At 43.1% G+C, this 24444-nt stretch overlaps 1 protein-coding gene across 12 annotated transcripts in view; it reads left to right on the plus strand.

Annotated features, from left to right (window-relative positions):
• KMT2C (lysine methyltransferase 2C) overlaps positions 1-24444 on the plus strand; it is a 218964-nt gene that overhangs the window by 23182 nt on the left and 171338 nt on the right. For all 12 annotated transcript variants that reach the window (XM_083189044.1, XM_083189048.1, XM_083189054.1 and 9 more), the window contains exon 2: positions 14166-14254. In XM_083189044.1, the coding sequence (XP_083045170.1) occupies positions 14166-14254 (89 nt within the window). The remainder of the gene's footprint in view (positions 1-14165; positions 14255-24444) is intronic.

Below are 24444 nucleotides of genomic sequence, written 5' to 3' on the forward strand. Positions count from 1 at the left end.
ATTCAGCTGTGGAGTATATTACATCTTGTAGGACTCCCTAGGAGCAGGTCTGTGGTATACACTAGCTGCAGCTAGCAGAAGGGGGAATCCTGAGGACTATCATGGATATAAACGTATACAAAGTTGCTATTGGTACCAGCAACTGATTCAATTAAGTACATTTAGATAAATATATCCTGCATTAATTTATGGCAGCCTAGACCTCAACATTTTTTTTTTTTATAGTAAATGAATCGAGCAAAACATGCCATTGATAGAAGCAAATCCTTGTTGGCTCTATATGTTATGAATATATCTTGTTTAAAAGTTCCTGCTTTAATACTCCTTTCACATCGCACCTAATTACCGGGTTCATGACTGTTTCTTGCCAGTTCGACTGAGTATAAAGTGTACCTCATCCTCGCCATGCTCCGGGCACGGTGCCTTGCTACGCATGACACTATTTTATTCTCCCTCCATGTTGTAGTGGATGGTGGGGTATGAAAAATAGCCTTTTACATTTATTTATTTTTTTTAAATCCTTTAAAAAAAAACAAAAAAAACACGTCAACCTATAGTTTGTCAACCTAAGCCATATCAACCTTTTTATAGGTGTCGAACGAATGTAGGTCGACCCAACGACCACATCCCAGCAGTTTAGTGGTTGTTACTGTGAGTATAGCAAACTCACTATACTATTTCTGCTTAAGAATATTTTTAATTGTGTATATTTTAAGCATAATGCTCCCAATTGCAGAAATACCTCTATCTATAGATTGTAACCTTACAGCAGGGCCCTCTTACCTCCAAGTCTGTCTGTCCTACCCAATTCTGTCCTACCCAATTTGTTATATCACTGTCTACAATTATAAAGCGCAACGGAATCTGTTGCGCTATATAAGAAACTGTAAATAAATAATCCAGAAAAACCAAGTACACAGACGTTGCCAACACGAGGTACCATAGCGCTGTGTATATCCGAATGTTAGCAGATGTGGTTGCTATACAGCTCCCTCTGTATATGCTGTCACACCTCTGCCCAGTGCTGTGACTGATCACCGCAGTGTGTTGTTTTGCACAAATAACTCCCCAGCAACTCATTCTGGCTTGCCTTGTGGTTAAGCACATCTCTGCTATAGCATTTAAACATGTTTGGCAGGAAAATGAAACCAGAAATATCCAGGTTTAAGTGCCACATATTTATTACTTTACTACTACAAATGTACTACTTTTTGCTACTTTCTACTACCATGTTGTGAAGCGTTATGTACTTGCTCTGTTTTATTAAGTACTGAGACAAAAATACTTTGCTTTACTATTTACGTGTATGAGGTGGCTGAAATAAGTCCTCTGTATACATGGTCTGCACGGATGAAGTGAGCACGCAAGGGGGGTCGATCCACGTCCCCCCCCCCCCCCCCCTTGTCGGGTTTTCGGCGGTCGGTATTTTGAGCGCCGGGATTTCATATCAATCCCGTCTGCACACAGTCCTCTTGCTAATGTCTCCGGGACTATGGCTTTAATTGAAGGCTCTGGGACACATTTATCAATAGGTGTATTCTTATCGCTCATTATGAATGATAAATGGTGCTCCAGCCAATCAGCTCATAACGGTCCTTTTTTCAAACACCTGACAGGAGCTAATTGGCTGGAGCACTTGTTTTCATTTGTAAAGAGGGATGATCCTAATATTACTCATTAGTAAATCTGCCCTCATGAACTGACACTTCCCAAACATGGAGAATCTATAGCAAAAGGCAAGTTCCAGAGAAGTGTGTCCAGAAGATGATTAACTGCAGGATAGAAGTTCTATTCTTATTGACCACACAGTAGAATAGACCGGTGTCAAAGGTTTCATAGAGAAATGGAGAACTTACTATTATGAAAATATTGTCCTGTTTTGAGATCCTTGTTTCTAATGAATGATTTTATTATATATGGATTACCTTATTCCCTCCAGTGCGATCCTGCTCAGTTTCCAAAAGTGTGCAGTCTGCGGTTCAGATTTAAGTGTGTTTTAAGTAAAAAAAAATTTTTTCAACCATTGCCATTAAAAAACATACCCAAAAGTCAGATTTCTTTTTATATACATTGCATGCTGTTCGTTACACTGGTCGAATTCACTGAGTAAGGAAAAACTCCAGCACATACAGACCAATATGGTAATATAGCCTGATTGGATTATAAAGCGAAATGTTAAAGCAACATTGAAATAACATAATATTGCATTCCGCATACTCTTTAAATTGTCTATGGGTTCAATTCAATACGGTGCGCAATGAATAGCACCGGGAGAGAGCTCCCACAGCTGTTCGAATCCGTGCGCTGCTAAATTGGAGAACACCGGCACTTGCAAGTGGCTAGTACCAGCTTCTGACGAATCGCACATCAGTCTAGCAAAATGTTATTAATCAAATTATTGGTTCAAGCAATGAAATATGTGAACAGTGCTGAAGATAAGGTCTTTAGCATCAGATATAAGAATTACAGTAAACCATTTTGAAGGTACAATTGAATCTCAAAATAGCCCAATAATGGCCGGTGTGTAGATTAATGACAGGTAAGGATGTTTTAATATGTGCCTAACTTACATATGGACTATAATAAAAGGATTCTTCCAAAATGGTCACGGGATTTATGAATCGTGTTGAAACTGAGGTCATTGCTGGCAGTTGGGAAATGCCTCTTAAGTACAGTATACAGTACATGCATATGCATCTGGTCATGATGCCAATCACGCAAATAACAGTGTAGTTAGTACATGGTGAAAGTCAATGTTACCATTTAATTTAGATTGCTTTAATAAGCTATACTTAGAGTAGACCAGGGATTGACAAAATCTACGAGCCAGGAGGAAAATTTAGGAGCCAGAAAAGGGTGCCCATATATGGTGCGATGCGCACCATGGGCTATGATTTAGATTGCATCGCATTTAGTTAAAAATGCATGCAATGCGTTACAGCAGTGTGTATTTTGAATTATTTACGATACGATCTAGTTCAAAAAGTACCTGCTGCACATACTCTTTGTAATGTACCTTGCACAGTATGGGCACTATAACTCACCCCCGCCCCCCCCCCCAAAAAAAAAATAAGGGGGAGAGGGGGGGTTGGCTAGTCAAAGGAGTAATCAACTTTTCTGTGTTTTAGGATCCTGTTTGTGACAGAGTGAGAGGACTTGAGATGACTGGGTGTGAGGGGGTGAAGTGACAGAGGAATAGGGGTGAGGTGACAGGTGACAAAAGGAGGTGAGAGGGGGTCAGGTGACTGAATGAGAGGAGCAAGAGGGGGTGAGTCAACAGGAGGAGAGGTGACAGGTGAGGTCAAGAGGGGGTGAGGTGGAAGAGATGAGGGAGTAGAGGCAGCTGTTGTTCTTACTAGCGGGCCTCTTAGTCACTGGCGGCCTCTCCATCTCCCCAGTGGCAGCCACCCCTGCTTCCATCTCCCCGCCCCCCTGCCGGCTGCCACCCCTGCAGTCTCCTGCCCCTACAGTCTGCAACTCCCTAACACTGGACACCACTGCTCTGATGTCCGTGGCGGCCGCCGCCTCTCCCTTGCACTGGTTACCGCTGATGAGACAAGTTGGAGATTACTTGTCCACGCATATTTGCGATCACTTTTGCAGGGAGGAGAGGCGATATGCACACAACCAGATTCTGCTTCCCCCCCTCTCTGCAAAAAAGATCTGGTCGCCAGGAAGCAGAATCTGGTCGCCATGGCCCCCTGCCCCCCATTGCCGAGCCCTGGAGTAGACCCTTGGTTTGCCATGTTGCATTGTGCTACATGTCTTCACTGCCAAATCATTGCATGACAATTGTACGAAGTGTGAATACATCTAGGCCTCCCTTAGTTTCCATCCATATATAAACCTCACTCTTTGCTTGGTATATACATGGTTCCCTTCTCAAATATAGTATTGTACATAACCCATTTTCCCTAATGGGACTTGCTCCCATCTATTACGTATGGGTTGTAATTTCAACAAGCTTTGGAACTTGGCTGCGTACGTTTTCAACTGTATATTTTTACACCGGTTGGTAATTGTGTTTCATGTAATAAGTAGTGGATGTTCAATAATATGGCAAGGCACCGGATAAATGTATATTGCAATTCTGTAAGTAATGAGAGTTTAATGTTGAGATCTACCTCTTTGCTGGAACTTCTGTGTTTGTTTGTGTGTAGTTTTCTTTTAGCCCTTTAGCTGGGCATACATTTACTGCAATTTCTCGCAGCAGTGTATGCCCAGCTGATCACCGTGAGCCACCCGGGACGTTTCCAGGCGGCAGGGTCGCGTGTGATCCATCACAAGCGGTCCTATACTTGTGACGGATCACATGCGACCCGTATGTCACGCCTGGCCCTCCGTCGGGAGGGAGATTACAGGTTGGACCTCCGACTCAGATCCGATGCTCACAGGACCGCACATCAGATCTGAAGGGACTTCCAACTCCCCATCGAGAACAAGTGAAATTGGCCCAAATAGAGTAATAATGCCCATGCACTTATGCAATTACACACGATTGCATATTATTCTGCAAAAAGTGTGATGGCACATCGGGTGCAGGAAGAGGGTGGGCGGCAGGCAGTTAATTAGCGTAGCACTGTGAAGTACCGCTGGCGAGAGGCAGGGGTTAGCGCAGCGGCAGAATTTGAAAAAAAAAAAAGCCCAAAAAGCTCAGACAGAGGGCCACCCAGTGAGTTAAACCGCCCAGTGAGTTAAACTCTCTCTTTTTTAAATACTGCCGCCGCCCACTACTGCTCCTTGACAGCGCTACACTACTCCACCGGACGCCGCCAGCACTCCCTCCGACCCCCTCTCCCCAAAAGTGCTCCCTCCACCCACGCTATCTGATTGCATTCAAGCAATTGCATATGGTTAAAAACCACATGCGATCGCTCATGTAATTCAATAAATATTATGTGCAGCGCATGATATCTATCGACGCAATATGCGAATGGCGGGCCAACGTATTATGTCAGGGGACCCATTTGATGTGCATACAATTCTTAGATTCGTCGCACAGATGCAATCGAAATCAAATGATTGTATGCAATACCGCCCTAGTGTATGGGCAGCCTATGTGTACCTTTAGTGAGCCAAATGGTACATTTGAATGATATTGTTGGCCTAAAGGTGGCCATACACTAGGGCTGGGGTAGCCAACCCTAGTCCTCGAGAGCATGTTTTGCAGGTCTCCTCACAGAATCATAAGTGAGCTAATTAGCTCCATCTGTGTATCTTTTAAAATGTGTCAGTGATTAATGAGTGCAGCTGTGCAGCAGCTAGGTTGTCTGGAAAATGTGAACTGTTGGTAGCTCTCGAGGGCTAGGGTTGGCTACCACTGCACTAGGACTAGGGCAATTTATCTGAGGCTTGAAATTGCATCAGAGTTCAATCCCCGGCAGCTTTCTGGGAGTCCTGCATGTCAGATTTTGTGCTTGAGTGTTTATTTTGCATCAGATATATTGCATGCAATTTATCAATCCGTAACAAATCACATGCAATTTATCTTAATGCATACACTTGTTCCATAGAATTTATCTGATGGCCAGTACTACAGGGTGTTAGGGGGGCTGGCCTAAATAGTGCTATTTAAAGCTATGTAGACGAGGCTAGAAGCTACCCTACCTATGGGGCCGATTCGGACGTGTTTGGTCGGTCTGAAAAAAGTCCAACCGAATATTGGTCAGCCGCACATACGCACAAAGCCAGCGAAAACACAGGCATTGGCCGGGCCTTGGGAGGAAGGGCCACTGATGCCAGGGCCATCACAGGCCGTAAATACAAACCTGGAGAATAAGGCAGCTTAGTAATTGTGCTGTATTCTCCATTCGTATTTTCGTCCGATCCCAGTCGTACCCGTTTGCACAGGGGATCAGTCGTAATTGTCTTTTTTATTAAATCTCTGCCGTACTGCTGAAATTGGCCGGTAATTCAGCAGAAAACACAACTGGAAAATACTCCTCATTTTCCAGTCTTATTTGGCTGAAGCCTGCACAGATCAGTCAGATCTGTGCAGGCTTCTCTGTGTGTAATAAAATAGAAAAATAAATAATAATTAAAACCCGGCATGATGAGCCCGGGACTCATTGAGCCGGTCCTGGTTACAGAAATACAGGGGGGGGGCTTTAACCAGCACCAGGCTCTTGAAACAGCCAGTGGTGTCATGCCACAGCCAGGGGACGCTTTTTACATAAGGTCCCCCGGCCAGAGCATGAGCACCCTGGCTGGTCAGCCCAGGCTGGGTCCTTAGGGGAGTAAGGATCCCCCAATAAACGCCCCCCCCCCCTCCCCCCTCAAGATTTCTGCATAAAATTATCATAAAATGTGTCCTGATCTTCATGTAAGTCACAACATCTTCATTTAAAAAAAAAAAATGTGTGTGTGTCTGTGTATATAAAATCATTTATTATAGTGAGTTTATTTGTAGGGGGAAATAAAGGCACTTTTACCACATTATTGTTTGCTCCAGGATGTGGAGTATGTAAATGTAACAAGGTTCCTTGGATAACATTATTTTACCTCATGCAAAAACTAGATGTTCATGAAACCTTCTCCCCACATATTTTATTATTCATTATGCATTTTTGTGAATACCTGCACCTATACTGCTAGCACCATATTTTACAGGAAGCTATGCCATTTGCCCCCTTATGTAGCCTGACTATTGTATTCCCCTGATTGCCATTGGAAACCACCTGCCACTGTAATGATCTGTTTACATTGTAGCTTTCAAATTCTATGAATGACATCTCCCTAGGTACCAATAGCTCAGTGCTCCTAGTGATAAAATGATTAAATACTTTGCTTTACTGACAACTTGGGTCATCTGTCTGTGTTCAGCGAGCTCTTCAGTGCACGTGTATATATACTGTATTCTAGTAAGTATCCATATAACTCATGGATCGCTCTTGTCATATGAAATATTTGTGTAGTGCCCCCTCTCCTAATTACAGCCTGATTCAGTTGTAGTTGTGGTCTCTATGGTAACTCTGAACACTAAAATAGTGCTTGTGCTTTGTACATCTTGCCAGTCATGTACTTCTTAATCACTGCATACTTTTTGCTAAATGCAGTTATTCGTAATGGATTAATATTTTTCCAGCCTATGTTACTTGCTCTCCGCTCCCCCCCCCAATGTGGTGAGGTTGCTACCCCTCCATGCGGTGCAGTTGGCCCCCCCCCACACCCCCCCCCCCCCCATGAGGCACAATGATTTTTTGCTATGTGCAAGTTATGACCGAATACTATTTCTGAATAGCCAGAGGTTTTATTAATCATTTGTTGCTGTTTTGTTTTATGCTATTACTGTAGTTACTTTTATTGCATTTGGTGTTACATTTGGAGAGTTTGGGATGCTTATTAACCCTGTTAGAACCCCACATAGAACTTTCATAGGTTTGCACTGATTTAGAAATGAGAGAGAAATGTTGGGTTCTGCATGCTTTGACTTGGAGTTCTCTGCCAGCTTGTACTTGCAAAATAAATAATAAACCTAAGCACTCTGACAAAACATTTCTCTGACACATATAACGACCCGCGCCCAGCTTGTATTCACCTTGTCCATGTTGACCTATTCATAGGGGTGTATTCAATGCCGTGGGCAAGCGGCGACAGCGAGCAGGGCTTCCTGCTCACTGTCACCACTCACCCTGTCAGTATTCAACTCACCCCCCTCATACGCCAATTCCCCCTCACTCCGTTTTTTAACCATGGGGGAATTGGCGTATGCGGCTGTAGAAGCAGCGAGACTCGCGGCTAAATACAGCGGGTTCGCTGCATTAGCCGCGGGTCTCGCTGTTTGGGGGAATCCTCGCCGTCCTGTGATGGTGAGGATTCCCCCTCAATGTTGAATAGGGCGAGCGGCTGGCGAGGGGGTTAGTATCGCTGGTTTTCTGCGATCCTCGCTGTTTAACCCCCTCGCCGGCCGCATTGAATACTACCCATAATCATCCTAGAAAATGTCAACCTATTGACTAGATATCTTCCCTGGTCTTTAAAACTTGGGCCTGATTCATACCTAATCGCTGCTATGCTATTTTGTATAGGTCTGCGATCAGATAACCACCGCCGCCCAGAGTGAGATCCTGCCCCGTGCAAGTCTGTAAATGACTTGCTACTGGGTCGCTGAACTGCAAATCAATTCACTCCCTATCAAATGATTTCCCCAGTCTGTGCAAGTGGGCGGAACTCTGACCCTTCCACAACTCAGCGACCGAGACAGCCTGATGGCAGTCAGAGGTGATGTCACACACCCTCCCTGAATACACCTGCATTTTTCATGACACTCCCAGAAAACGGCTGGTTACCACCTCCAAACGCTGACTAACTGTCAAACTGTGGGGTGTGAATGGAGTAATCTTTTTTTTTTTTTTGCCACTGTTTTTGTGTTGCGCATGCACAATACGATCCAGACTCATTTATTTATTTACAGTTTCTTATATAGCGCAGCAGATTCCGTTGCGCTTTACAATAGTAGACGTGATAAAACAAACTGGGTAACAACAGACAGACTTGGGGGTTACAGGGCCCTGCTGCAAGCTAACAATCTATAGGGACATAGGAGGGAAACACAAGGACAGGCACCAGTAATAGCATAGCAGTCCCACCAAGTTACAAGTCCAGAAGGGAAGCTATATAATACATAAGTGCCTCTGAGGGTTATGTGCGTGGTACCTAAATATGATAGGCTTGCCTGAATAGGTGAGTTTTCAGGGAATGCTTGAAAGTGTGGAGGCTAGCGGAGAGTCTTATTGTGCGTGGAAGGGCATTCCATAGGATGGGAGCAGCCCAATGAAAGTCCTGTAATAGTGAATGGGAGCTAGTGATCCGTGCAGAAGAGACGAATATCTCCCATCTGGTCGATTTTTTTGTGATAAGTAAGGAGATATATGCTGGTGTAGTATGGTTAATAGCTTTATATGCGAGTAGAAGTGTTTTGTATTGACTACGGTAAGATACAGGCAACCAATGGAGGGACTGGCAGAGCGGATCAGCAGACGTTGAGTATCTTGCAAGGAAGATCAGTCTAGCAGCAGCATTTAAAATGGATTGCAGTGGTGAGAGTCTGATTTTGAGAAGACCAATTAGGAAACTATTGCAATAATCAATGCAGGATATAATGAGTGCATGGATAAGAGATTTAGTAGTGTCTTGTGTGAGATATGGTTGTATTTTGGATATGTTTTTTACCTGCATGTAACATGATTTGGAGACCGATTGAATTTGGGGAAGAAAGGACAGTTCAGAGTCGAGGATGACCCCTAGGCAAGCTTGTCTGGTAGGGTAGATTGTCGAGTTGTCAACAGTTATGGAGATGTCAGGATGGTAACTGTTCTTGGCTTGGTGGGAATATAAGTAATTCCGTTTTAGAAATATTGAGTTTGAGTTGGCGAGAAGACATCCAAGATGAGATGGCAGAGAGACATTCAGAGACTCGGCCCCAAACCACTGATGACAACTCTGGGGTTGATAGATATATTTCAGTATCATCCGCATATAAGTGATACTGAAATCCGAAAGAGCTGATTAGTTTGCCAAGAGAGGAGGTATAGATTGAGAAAAGCAGAGGACCAAAGACTGAGCCTTGTGGAACTCTGACTGACGGCGGTAGAGTCAAAGAAGCGAACACTGAAAGAGCAGTCAGATAGGTAAGATGAGAACCAGGAAAGGTCTGTATCATTAAGACCTAGGGAGTGTAGGGTTTGTAAGAGAAGAGTGTGATCCACAATGTCAAACGCAGCAGAAAGATCTAGAAGAATAAGTAGTGAGTAATTGCCTTTAGACTTAGCAGTTACCAGATCGTTCACCACTTTAGTCAGTACTGTCTCAGTGGAGTGTTGAGCACGAAAGCCTGACTGAAGTGGGTCTAATAGGGTGTTTGAGGTGAGAGTAGACAAGTCTCTCCAGTAGCTTGGATAGGCATGGGAGCTGAGAGAGGACGATAATTAGAGAGAGATAGGGTCAGAATTGTGTTTTTTTCAGAGTGGGAGTCATCACTGCATGTTTCAGCAGAGAAGGAAAAGTACCGGTAGCAAGAGAGAGAGTGCAGATTTTAGTTAAGGTTGGAATAAGCACAGGAGATTTTTTAATGACTTGTGCAAGAATAGGATCAAGAGGAGAGGTAGTAGAGTAGGAGGATAAGAAGAGTGTGGATACTTCCTATTAATTTGTAGGCTCAAATGAAGAGAAAGTGCCAGTGGGTTAGAGGTTGAGGAAGAGCATACCATTTAATCTCGGATGTTGCCCATCTTGTCCTTAAAGTAGGAGGCAAGTTCTTATGCACTGATGGTAGCCAGTGGGGGAGGAGGGGAGGGTACATAAGAGACTTAAATGTGTTAAAAAGTCGCTTAGGGTTGGTGGCATGAGAAGAGATGAGAGATTTGTAGTATGTTTGTTTGGCAGTGTCCAAAGCATTGCAGTAGGAGTGGTAGCTAGTCTTATATGTGAGGAAATCAGTCATATTACAAGACTTACGCCATTGGCATTCTACTTTACATGACTGATTTGTAGTTGTCTTGGAGTGCCACGGTTGGCATCTAAGCCTATGTGGGGTGTAATGGGAAGCTGGAGCCACTTCATCAAGGGCTGTTTCAAGAGTCTATTAGAGGTGGGAAATAGCAGAGTCAGGAGAGGTAAATGTAGAAAATAGTGAGCACTGTTGTTGCAGGGAGGTGGAAAGTTGTGGAAAATGAATAGCATTAGTATTTCTGTGGGTTAGAGAAGGCATGATTTCAGTGTCAGTGAGCTTGGGGTAATGGAGGATAGTGAGGGTAATGAGATTGTTATCAGAGAGAGGGAAGGGAGTGTTAGTAAAATCAAAGACTGAGCACAGCCTAGTGAAAACAAGGTCAAGGCAGTGGCCTTCCTCATGAGTAGAGGAGTCGGACCACTTAGAGAAGAGGTTAGAAAGAGGAGTTTGGAAGCATGCAAAGATGGTGGACTCTTAATAGCAATATTGAAGTCACCCAGGATGATAGTGGAGATGTCAGAGGATAAGAAATGGGGGAGCCAGGCAGAGAAACTTTCCAGAAATTGATGTTTGGGAAGCCCAGGTGGGCGATAGATTGCAGCAACACACAGAGGGAAAGGGGAAAAAACCCTAATACAGTGAATTTCAAATGATGTAAATGTGAGTGAAGGAACTGGTGGTAGAACTGAGTATGTGAAGGATTGGGACAGTAATATACCTACCCCACCTCCCTTACAGTTACCAGGCCTGGAGGTGTGAGTGAAGTGGGAACCACCATGTGACAGTGCTGCAGACGAGGCCGTGTCTGATTGTATAAGGCAGGTTTCTGTAATGGCCAGCAGGTTGAAGTTGACTCATGTGCAGTAATTCCATAATTGACCGGCTTGCGAATCCCCACAGCAGCAATCAGTGCTGAATAACCCCCTTCTACCACGCTGCACCTGATAACACTACATCAGTATTTAGAATACACAATTTTCCAGTTTGCTTATCTTTACATATTCTAGTCTTAAAAACAATGGTTTGCTTAATAGCCAGCCCCTCAGTGCTCTCTAGTTCTGTGCTTGCGTAGAAATAGTTTGGTTAACATCTCCATATAGCAGTGTTTTACACTGTGATCACAAATGACTGGTCCATTATACAAAACATGCAATTTAACGCTGCACGCTCCCTTAGACCTATTTACACTCAGCTGGAATAGTTGGTGATCACTTCTTTTAGTAAAAAGCTCTTACTGACTGAGTGTGTTAATGCTCTGCAGTTTGTGATATCTGTTTATCACCAAGGAAAACCCAGACACGTTTAGTTGACTATATGTACTTATAATGAATGTAGTTATATTTGTTTGCTTTTTATAACATGGTTTCGGTTTCTGTAATTAACCTCATATGTCTGGCTGGTCCAATCACATTTCCGTGTTCACTTCTCATACACCTAAAATAATAGATCATAACAAAAGTGCTGGTAATACTTTTTGTGGCCATAGTGGTTTTAGGTAGATTAATGCTATTTCATAATGTCATAACACTTTTTTCTCTAACCCCACTTAAAAAGCAGATATGAGCTTCAAATGCAATATTAGTGTTTTTACATGCTATAATTTCGAGGAGAAATAGGCCATTCAGACTATTTTTATTTGAATGTACCATATTTAAGACCAGGTGAGCTAAAGTCTATTGGTGCTGGAGAAGCTGGCCAGATTTGATCCAGGTTCTAGGCCAAATGTAGTGTAACTACGAGATGGGGTGCACTCACAGGCCAGTCCATAAAAACTGGGCGATTTTGCTTAGTGCGTATGGACAGCGATGATGGGGGAATATTGCTGGGCTGAATATCGCTTGGTGCATAGACACTGAGCGATTTTTTTTTTTTTTTTTCACCCGTTTTAGCGATTTTACAGTTTCTTCTTCTTTCCGGGGATGGACGACTTTCCATAGCAGCACCATATGGAAAGCCATCCACCCAGTCACTTATCTGCTGGCAATACTATGAGCGAGCATGCATCAGCGCTCACCGTTCATTGCTGCCCTGTACACACTGGGCAGCTTCTGAGCTGAAGGCAACTCAAAAGACAAAACTGAGCTGCTTTCAGCTCAGTCACCCAGTGTGTATGGGCCTTTAGAAGCAAAAAATCCTTTTAGTCAGGCAGCATGGCAGGGGAATATTGCCATTTCGGTCCTGGCTTGGATCCTTTGTCAAGGTTTTATATTAAAATGCTTTATAGTCTGTGGTTTCCCATACATGGATGTCAATTAAATTGTGACGCGTGCCCCCTGCTGGCCATCTAAACGAATGGACATCTTTTGGAGCTATTCAGTTGTGGTACTTGTGACTTATCTGGGCGCCCGATTTTCTGCATCGCACCTAAAAATCGCATCGCATACAATCAGATTGAATGCGATGCGATTTTACGCGATTTGACGCGATTTTAATATGTGAAGGCACCCAGATGCCTGTTTCATATGTGAAATGGCCCCCCAGACCCCATTTTTAATTGTATACGCACCCTGATGGCTAAATGCCCCCCATTGTTAACTCCACCCCACTATCAACGCCAACCCGAAGCGTGGCGAGCGCAGCGGTACGCGTCCTCCAACCTTTTCATACCCCCACTATCCACGTCGGCGTGGAGTTGATTTTATATAGTGTAGCGAGCCACGGAGCCCGAAGCGTGGCGAGCTCCGCGAGGGGACGCGGATACCTGTGAAGCCCGCGAGGGGACGCGTATAGCTGTGAAGGTATCCACGTCCCCTCGCGGGGCTCGCCACGCTTCGGGCTCGGTGGCTCGCTGCGCTCGCCACACTATATAAAATCAACTCCACGCCGCCGTGGATAGTGGGGGTATGAAAAGGTCAGAGGACGCGTACCGCTGCGCTCGCCACTCTTTGGGTTGGCAGTGATAGTGGGGTGGCTTTAACAATGGGGGTCATTTAGCCATCAGGGTGGGTATACAATTAAAAATGGGGTCTGGGGGGCCATTTCACATATGAAACAGGCATCTGGGTGCCTGTACATATTAAAATCGCATCAAAACGCATCAAATCGCATTGCATGCAATACAATAGCATACAATGCAACGCGATTTTCTCTTCAAGGGAATTTCAAGGGAAATCGCGTCAAATCGCATGCTTAGGGTACTGGCATACGATTTCAACATCGGGCGCCCAGATAAGTCACAAGTACCTCAGTTGTTGCTCTGGTCAGACTCCCACTAGCCGCAATGCACAATTTCCCCCCCCCCCCCCCCCCCCATTGTCTAGTTGCGAGAAAATAAGCGTAAAAACTCTCTAGTTTTGGCACGCTGAGCGACCACATTGCCAACAATTGGAGTGTGCACTGGCATTAAATCGCCGGGTGCGCGCTCCCGTTTTCAGACCCCCTAATGGTTGCTGGTCAGAGAAGTTTGCTCCTCTGACTAGCGACTTCCCCTGCCTTTTCTCCTGGCAGTGTGACATTTTCATCAGCGCCCATCTCTGGTCGCTGATGAAAACGGTAAACCACTGAGCAATATGATTGCTGAGCAATATATTGCCAGCGATCATATTGCTCCGTGTGTACACAGCTTAAGAGCGAATATAGCGGTCTCAGCTAAAACGTCTTTCTTTGGTGAATGGGGCTCCTGATGAACCACTTCCAAAATGGAGTGGGTCTGCAGCAGACTGGCACAGGGTGCTTGGTTAAACCTTTGTTTCATTGCATTTTCTTTCTTTTATAGGCCTCGGAGTAGAGGAAAAACAACTTTGGAGGATGAAGATAGTATGGATGGACTTGAGGCAGCAGAACCGGAAAGCTCTGCAGACACAGGTGAGCTTCCCTGATGCTGTAACAATATGTAAACGGGCTGACCACAGCGCAGGGATAATATATTCAAAAAATCTGTAGGATTTGTAGGGAAACAATTTCTCCAAAATGAAGCCACGTGATTTCCGTTATCTTTAAAAATTTAGTCACTTTATTTTGCAAAAAATGGATCAGACCAATCCAATAAAAATATATAAAAAATCCACAAAACATCAAACACATGAAAAAAACATCGAAAAAAATTCTTTGTAAGGAGAAAATTTTACAGCTCACCGGACCTCTTGGGGGATGTGATTTTTCACCTTTTGCTGATTCCCTGATGCTGTGCTACGTGTGAGGGTCAGGGAGATGTGTACAAACATGGCATAGGAGTCACCACTCTTTCAAGTCTAGTTGTGCAGGATTGGCATTGATGTGTCCATTTCCATTCTTTTTGCTTTATGTGCTGATTAAGAACAGCTGGTGATTTAAATTGTTAAATAGAAACATTCAGTAGATCATGCGGTACTTGTGTATTATCACGGCGCCCAGTACGCTATTTTCTTAGCTGGCTATTCAGCGTAGTGAAATCGCATCACATGGCACTTTTTCATTGCATGCAATGCGATCTCACTAGTTAATTTATTCACTGCACCCTGTACAATTTTCCCATCGCACCGCATACTATAACACTAAAAACGCATGCGATTTTGTGTGTTGCGATTTTATGTGTGTTGGCGATTTATAACCGAACACCCTGTGTATATGCATATGTAATTGCACCGCATACCCATAACACTAAAAATGCATGCGAATTTAACCCTGTGTATATGCATATGAAATTACCTTTTCATACCCCCACTATCCACGTCATCCCGAAGCGTCGATATATAAAATCGACTCCACGCCAACGTGGATAGTGGGAGTATGAAAAGGTCGGGGCTTGCCACGCTTCGGGATGACGTGGATAGTGGGGGTGTTTTCAGGACACATTCACACCTGCAATATCATACATCTGACACAGTTCTGACGATGTGTGTTAATGAATAACTGCTATTTAGTAAATAATGAATGATGAAAGAGCATATTAAAAGAAATAATGAAAATAATCACAAAAGATAATTACAATCAATCAAGAATACCAACAATAATGAATAAAAACTGGTATTTACAAGAATAACAACATTAATGATGAAATGAATGACCTAAAAAAAGATAATTAAACAGTCAATCTGCCTTTGGGAGCAGCGGCAGCGCGTGAAAGATGCGCTCAAATGGCTTATCTGCACCCAAACTTTTCCGCCACATAAACTCCTGCAAAAATGATTGTAAATGGTGACGTGCTGTTCCTCGTTGGCGCTTGTTCCGCCATTTGCAGGCACCCCAAAGCCGTTCGTTGGTTTGTGTGTGTACACCTGTATCGGGATCTACAAAGCTATATCTGTGATTGACCCTGGCATGATTATATCCAGCCTTTTCCAATTGCTCTGTGCTGTATGCCCGCCAGCAATCAGAATAAATGGTTGTGCCCGGCTCAATGTTCTCATTTATGGCAGATATAAGAGTGGTAGCATCATGTTTCGGCACCACTGTAATAAAGCACTGGCCACTTTCTCGTGAGATCCCACCAAAAATCCATTGTTGAGGTAAAACACGGCCGACATTGTTCAGGTCGATGAGAGAAAGCAATCTGGCCAGGTCCACCGATACGGCGCTGCTGCTGCGCCATCAGGTCCATGGTACAGGCCTCCCGCTTCCATCCATTGTACAGGACCACAGTTTTGTTAGACATTTGGAGCTCACAATGACATCAATCGATTGTGCTCCGCTCCTCTGCCCACGTTTATTAATCGTATGAGAGTGAGGAATGATAAGCGGCACCCCGGAAAAAAATGGCCCGCTCTTAGGCTCACCTTCTGAGGGCATGCTTTGATATGGCACCATCAAGCGCATGGGGTGCCTGTTGGTGCAATTCTGCGTCAGCGGCAGCAGATGATGGTCCTGAAAGAATTGGACTGCCTCCTCTGTCTTAGGCAGGCTGAAGATATTAATCACAGGATCAGCCATTTGGGAGAATCCTGCTGCAGGTCTGAGTAATGCTGCCATTCCTGTCAGTAATTCACCTCAGACTGATTCTGACAGGGAGTGTGAATACTATCTCTGACTGACTACGCAATTAATGTTACCTACGCTAATTCTGAAACCACAGTTACGCTTACACCACTATAGAATTACCGTATTAACTACTGAAATCGCATCGCATGGCACTATAACGTGACATGCAATGCGATTTTACTACGGTAGCGTACATATGATAATTGGGCGCCGTGATAATTCACAAGTACCCATCATGCAGCTTAAAATGCAAGTCATACTATAAGTAAACAATATAGGACCAAGTCTCACCCATATAATCTGTATGTTTTTGCGGTTTATTAGGACTCCATAAGCGTGACTGTTGTGTGCACATAACTTTCTCTTATGTCTTGATTGACACAACTAGATCAGTCAAGTGGTTGTATGCGTCAAATTCTATGTTTGTGTGCTTAGAAAATTTAATAAAACCAAATTTCTCAAGTTATATTTGTTATAAATTTGTCAGTGCTAGTAGCTTTTTTTTAGGCAATGGAAGTTTTTGGTTTAGTGGTCTTATAGGTAATATCTGTAAGGTGAAGAGTCAGTAAATAGTGTATGTTACAGCTACCTCACAGTAGGCATTACGGTATTACTTCTGAGGTTCATTGGAGCAGATCACTTACACCACAAACAATATAGGTCTGGTAAATTGGCCAAGGGGCCTTTGCACTAAAACAAGTTTTAAAAACATTGAATTGTATGTTCTATATAAAAAAAAAAACACATCATTTTTGTTTGCCAATTTGGTAATTGTATGTAAATTCAAGAGGAAAACCGATACTAAGCCTATTTTTATTGCACATTCCTATACTCACAGTGGGTTTGGTATATCGTGTAGACACCACAAGGTCAATAGTGACAAAAGGTCGACATGAGTTTTTGCCCCAAAAATGTTGGTGTCTGACCATACCGGAGCACGTGGGGTTTGGATTATTAGATATACAGTCAATAGGTCAATTCCAAAAGATTGACATAGAAAATGTCGACAGGGTCAAAAGATCAACATGGAAAATGTAAACCAGGTCAAGAGGTTGACATGCCTTTTCCCCATTTTTTAATATTAATGTTGACAGAATAGACCCCCAATTAGTGTAACGCATGGTTCGGGCTCGATGCCTCACTACACTTGGCACACTATTATATGGGCAACATCCCATCTTTAATAGAACTCCCATCTAAGTACATTTACCAACTAGTGAGGATGATGAAGCTAATAGTTGCCTATATTTGGAAAAACAATTAAATCACAATTGTCTTTGCCATGGTGGTTTGGTGAGTTTAAACTCCCTGAACTTTTCCTCTATCAATCAGCAGGTACCTTTGCTCTCTTGGACATTATGGATGCTGTGCAGGTTTGGGGCACTTATCTCTGTAGCAGCTTGGGGTTTGCCGCTCTAGGAATGTATCAGTTAAAGCGGCTGATTTTACGAATTCCCCACCTGCTTGTTCATGTGTGGATCTCTAGGGGTCTATTCCCTTTTATAGAGGTTCCAGTTACAGCCCAATGCTCAGATTTTCAAATTGTCCACCGGTTGTGTGACCTCGGTAAAGTCACTAGAGCTCTGATCCTGCCGTCTGCATCACTCTTTAGTGACCTCACCTTGCAAGCCTCTAAGGGGGATTGTTCTTACTGGTAGTAGAGATACATTGTGTGTGTGTCTACTGACAAATCTACTGTCCAGCTTTGTTAACAATTGGACTTAAAATGTACTTTGACATTTCTACAGTGGGAAAATATTTGTAACCACTCCTTTCTTACATGTAGACAAACTAATCATATTTAGATGCCCTTCATACTGCTTCACCGCTTGTATCTTACTCCCTTTAAACTACATAGATATGGTCCTGCTGAAGATTTTGTTGAATGCAGTGCCACTGTTCAGCCCTTTGCGTCGTCTCGGTGGAAATATTCAATTTACGGTCTCATGTATTTCATACAATTGGGGAAATGCGGTTCTTGCTTTACATTGGGGTCCTCAATCTATTCCTATACATGAACGTTATTTTCAAGCTGTCAGCTGCCCAAATGGGAGCCAGAGCTGATGTTTTTAGGCATATATGCATATATTCCTCAACTTTAGATTCTTCAGCCATAGTACAGCCTGCTTCCTCATTTGGGTCCTGTAGTTCTTTACCGTCTCTGTCCCACAAGTTTATCTTTATATGCATGTTCCACTGGATGTTTGTTTACATCTGTGTTTATTGCCTGTATACTACACCTCCTCTTCTGTTTTAATTTCTGTACCCTTATCCCTCCTTCAGTATGTGGTTTTTTTTAAATACTTCAATGAAAACAATGCTGTTAATAAGAACAAAAAATTATTTTACATCCACTTTCCACCTGAAAGAATTTTAGAGCCTTGAATATGCCCTTTTTTGATGCAGGATGCGTAAGAAGCTGGCTCCCATCTATGACCTCTTCCTTTTATAGAACATCATCCCCCTGGTATTATCTGAAACCTTACTTCCATAATCACATTGTTTTCTCCACACATCTCCAAGCCTACAGACTAGGACAACGCATCGGTTCCCCACTCTCAAAGTTACTATGCTATTCATTCATTAGTGTACCCTGTACTTACAGTGTGTACTATCCAGATTTTAGCCTATTCTCTGTGTATTAATGTTGGGTCACCTCCAATAATTCCATCAATTTTTTTTTTTTTAATTCAGTTTATTCTTGGACATTCCTATTCTGGGTGACTTTAACATCCCAAGCGGTCATCTAACCTCATTGTTCAAGGTTCTCCACTTCCCATGTTCTTGTCTATACACACCTAACTCTGTTCTATCTCAGAACCTATTGTACAGTCTTGATTTAGGCTCTTCCCAAAACTCAACTGAGAGTACACTGATTTGATCACTGTAAAATCTAAAGGCTGCTACTCCATTTAATTTCATTTTTTGAACTCTTTTGTGCGTTGACTTTGCCAACCACATAATAGTTTACAGAAGTACATAATTTCCCTTGTCTCATGAGGTCCCACGTCTTCTGTCCACAAGCTGCACATATTATGACATCTCATTCACAGTTATTGCAGTAAAAGTTAACAAACTTCTTGGACAAGAAGAATGCCCTCAGAATGCACTCCTCCTTTATAGAATAAGACTCCGTTTTACGTGACTGCCTTCAAGCAGTCGTGTAATACTGACCCCTTTTGGTCAAGCTTCTCAAATTTCCAAACCACCTTATTGGTATTCCTAGGCTGTTTTATACCATTACTGACCATACACCGTGAAAAAAAAACTTGCATGTACTCCTTCTTATGGTAGAATTACACTCTTCTCTCCAGTTCAAAGTGATGGGAGATAAGGGTGGCGATTATTAAATGGTGCTTTTTTTTTATCGTGCTTGTAGCACCTAAATAAGTTCTGTTTAGCCGCATAAAGCTGCTAAACCTGACCAGAGTACTGGATGTGGTGCAAGAAAGTCCAGTTTCAGCGCTCAAACGGGTCACTTTTTCTCTCGTTTCAGCTTGCCACCACCAGAGGGTAGTGAGTTGAAATGCCCATACTGGCAGCTGATCGCAGCAATTGCATAGCTCCATTGGGCGCCATCAACTGGCTGCCGGCGATTAAAGAATTGAATTCTGCCCAATATGTTCAAATAGCTTATTACTCCAAAACCGCTATTGCATTCTGTCTGGAACCGATAGCCCTACCAAAACTGTAATTCCTTTACATTCTGGCTGGAACTATATGTGGCACATTATGCATCAGTCTCCTCTTATTTAATCGAGTGTAAGTTTCCATATTTTCTGTTTGTATTATTGCAGTGGTTGTTCCCCATTGTAAGTCCTGCAGTGTATGTGGCTGCTATGTGAATAGAAGAAAAAATAATAATTGTGCATTGCGATGTGTGAGCTTCAGCTGTTGATGAACATCTAGGAGCAGATATAATTTGCCACTGTTTGTGTCCTGTCGTCTTTCTTGTTAAATGAAATTCTTTGTTGGGCGCCCACTTGTGGTAGCTGCTGGGGGAAACAATTGAATAGCCTCCTGAGTGGCTACTAAGTTGGGCTTATTTTGCCCTTAGAAGCGTAGGAATAGTTTGTAACCCTAAATGTTGGTGTTCTGTATTAGACCAACAATCCAAAAACCCATATTACATAGATCTATTGTTACTGACAGGTGTGTTGTTTTTTTTTTTTTTATTATTCTCTGGACTTTAAAAAAAAAAAAAATATATACTTTTATCAGATTTTTACATGAAAGTTTCCTAGGAAAAAGGGAAGTTAAAATGTGAACTTTCTCCTTTTAATGACCGAGATGGCCTTTAATGTAAAAAAAATAAAAAATAGTAAGTGTAGTCTGGGATAAAGAAGACATACACAGTATATTTTTAATGTGCTTGGAAGTCTCCTAACTTATTTCACATTTTGAGGTATGAAGTTGTCAAGTTAATAGTCAAAGTACATCTAGTGGATGAAGTGACTTAAATGTCTTTTTATTATTTTTTTATAATTTAGTTTTATTATACACAAAGTACTTTTTTTATATATATATTATCTTTTTTGTTAAGCTTATTTAATCAATTGTTAATGTATGGGAAGGGGTTGGGATCATTTGGTCTACAGCATGATGGTCGACATGGGAAAATGTCGACAGGTCATTGGTTCGACAGGTCAAAAGGTCGACATGGGGTTTTTCACTGTTTTTGACCTGAATGTCAACACAGTCGACATGGACACAGTTTGAAGTGCACTGCATCCCCTCGCATCGCTCACTATGCGTCGGTCTCGCTGCGCTCGGCACACTATATTATTCTCCCACCACACCCCAGTGGATGGTAGGGCATGAAATACCGCCTGTCGGCTCAAAAAAAACTGTGAAAAACCCCATGTCGACCTTTTGACTGTCGACCTAGACATTGTCGAACTAATAACCTGTTGAAATAACGACCTTTCGACCTAGAACCATGTCGACCTTTTCCTATGTCGACCTAGACCCATGTTGACCTTTTCCCATGCCGACCTAATGGTGTTGACCTAATGACTGTCGACCATCATGCTGTAGACCAAATGACCGCATCCCATGGGAAGTGTCCCAGTCTTAAAATGTCCTAAACCAGTAGCTTCCAGGTGTGGATTATTAAGACCTGGCCCTTCTCAGTTTCAAGGTCTAGGTAACATTTAAAATTATTCAAACTTATTGGACACATTTTCAAAATGCAAATTTGTAAACACATTTTTAAAACAAATGTAATAATGTCTTCCTGGATTCATCCTTTACTGTGCGATTTGGTTGTGTTTCAGTGCTAGACGAGCACCCCTTTTACATTGCACCACATACCCGTGTTATTGCTGTGTTGGCGACGTATGGACCTGCGTCAAGATGCGGTGTGAAAGCAACACCGTACTCCTTTCACATCCAACTCAAATCCGGATTATAGCCGGGTCGACCCTGGTCGAGGTGCGGTGTTAAACCACCAAACCTTATATCCCTGGTCGACCAAACCTGCAGTTCGACCCAGAATATAAGAAGAGTTAAATATAAATGCAAGGAAAGAGTGGCGCTCCACTGTTAAACTAACAATACCAAGACTGTGTATGGTTTTTACATACAGAATGGGTTGATCCTCTGTCTCCAAAGTTACATATCCAATAAATGGGACCCAAAATACGACCTGTAAAAGAAACAAAATAACAAAAATGTGTAATACAGTCTCATTCACAAAAATATACAAAGTCCATAGGATGAGTAATCCCTTCTTCTTCTACGGGTGGTGTTTTGTTTTGTCTTCTATAGGTTCCAATCAGTGCTCACATGTATGCTTACATGTAATAAAGGAAGAGTTAAACCCGGATCACCCTATGCATAATGGGCGGTCCGAATTAAATGTGAAAACGCAGGAGCCGGGTCGGATCCGGCATCGAGGTCGAGGGCCCAGATGGTCTTCGTCACAGAGGAGTGACCACTCCCCTTGACCCTTAGGGACCATTTTATATGTGCACAACAAATGCACTTGGCTTGGTTAATGAAGGGTTCCAGTGTGAGTTTACCCACTTTTTGGTACTTGTTTAGTTTCACAGCGCCAGCACGTGCTACTTCCGGGTTCTGCGCTCGCCACAAACTATGTTAAAAAAAGTAACTTAACGCCATGCCAACATGGATAGTTGCTGGCGCCGTGAAACTACACAAGTACCCACTTTTTTTATATTGTTGTGTTAGAACTGAATAAAAAACAGACTTCAAGCTCTGGTTGTGTATATCTTCCAACTATCCAGAGGTGTACTCTGTGACCCCCTGTATGCTACGATTGTCCAAAGTACCTATTGGATTGGAGCAATAAACCACTTTCCTAAAACCCTGTACACACTTTAAAAAAAATGTATACTCAATGTTAATGATGTGTGCTCCAGCTACACAGGAGGAGTTGTAGCAGTTTTTCCATAAATACCCAGAAGTAGGTTTCTCCAGTGGTAATGGCCTGTTTTAGAAATAACAGTTCCAGGTACTGGTATAGTAGCCTGGTGGTAGCAGTGAGTTACCTGCCTATTACAAAGTGGGTTGATTTAGACATAATAGCAAATTACTGGGTGATGTAGTTCTACCTGGCAATTTGTGCAGTGTGAAAGGGTCATCCCGTGTCTTCGACCCGGCTTTTTACTAGGGGCCTCAACCTGGGGTTTGTGATCCGGGTTGACCCTTTCACACTACACACATATTACCTGTGTAATTCAGCAAATTACTGAATTTACCTTTTTTTACCCGCTAATTTGCTGCTATGTTTGAAAGGGGGTCAAACTGCACCCGGCAAATGCTGGGTAATTGCCGGGTTGCAAGTCTGAAAGGGGTGTATTAGTAAGTTGTTTAGTGAAAGTACTGTAACGCTGCAACTAGCTGTAAGGTGCCAGCCAGCTGCATGAGTTTTGAAAGGTGCAGGGTGCTAGAATCCCACCAGCTATATGCCATCTTTTATAGTACAGGTAGAACACCAATTTATCAGGCATCGTTGGTTTCAGCACCAGGTCGCTGATTTTGCCGGATTGTCATCTGAATGCAGGGAGCTCCCCCCCATCTAAGTCCTCCCACAGCCCCTTCTACATCTAACACCCACTGAATCCTACCTTCCCCTGTCGCCTGATGTGTCTGGATTAGAGGAGGTTCTGGACCAGCAGGTGCCGGAAAATCAGTGTTCTTGCCTGTATAAGGTAATATTGCCCTAGTTTTATAATCATTTAGCTGGACTGTGAACTGGTCTCTATCTCCAGAGATGTATTTGCCAGATTGCTGGGTTAAAACTCAAATCCTGGTGCAGGAAATTGGTGGGAATAAAACACCACATGGCCTATTATCCAGTATTTTGTCCTCCTTTCAGTCTTGCTTCATGTGAACCTGACATTGACTGCTGGGCTTATTTACTTTATCTCTAGTGGAACAGAATAACAGCATACACCAAGGCCGTGCGGTCTAATGTGTGCTTTTTCCTTCAGTAGCAGTCTTCCTTTGTGTTTTTGTTTGTTTGTTATACATGAAACTTAGCAGATTGTATAGGACTGCTTCATTTGTTATCGGTTTTTATTGTTTTGGTTAAGCTGGATCTTAACCATTATATGAAGTGCCACAAGGGTGGAGGATAGTAATGAGATCTAGGATAAACACATAAAAGAAACTCATCTTAACATTTGACAGAGTATACCACTGAGAGCAGGAAGGGGGGGTCTGAGGATGAGGGGGAGGGGGGCTGGTGATGAGGAGGATGGAGGAAAGGGGCTGGTGGCAGGAAGGTGGCAGATAGGGATACGGTTATTAGGTTGACCACTGAAATAGGTTGACCTGGCTAAGGTCGATACAAACATTAGGTCGACAATGGGAAGGTCCACAATCAAAAGGTCGACGTGAGTTTTTCGCTCTCCTACCCACCATCATCAGTGCCTGTCTGATGTGTACCATGCCCGCCATCGTTATCAGTGCACACCTGCTTTATCATGCCGTCGCCATTATCAGTGCGCACCTTCTGTGTACCATGGCCGCCATCGTTATCCGTGTGCACTTTCTGTGTACCATGCCCGCCATCGTTATCAGTGCACACCTGCTTTATCATGCCGTCGCCATTATCAGTGCGCACCTTCTGT

This window comes from Crinia signifera, chromosome 5 (assembly GCF_055691185.1).
Source record: "Crinia signifera chromosome 5, ASM5569118v1, whole genome shotgun sequence".
Classification (NCBI taxonomy): domain Eukaryota; kingdom Metazoa; phylum Chordata; class Amphibia; order Anura; family Myobatrachidae; genus Crinia; species Crinia signifera.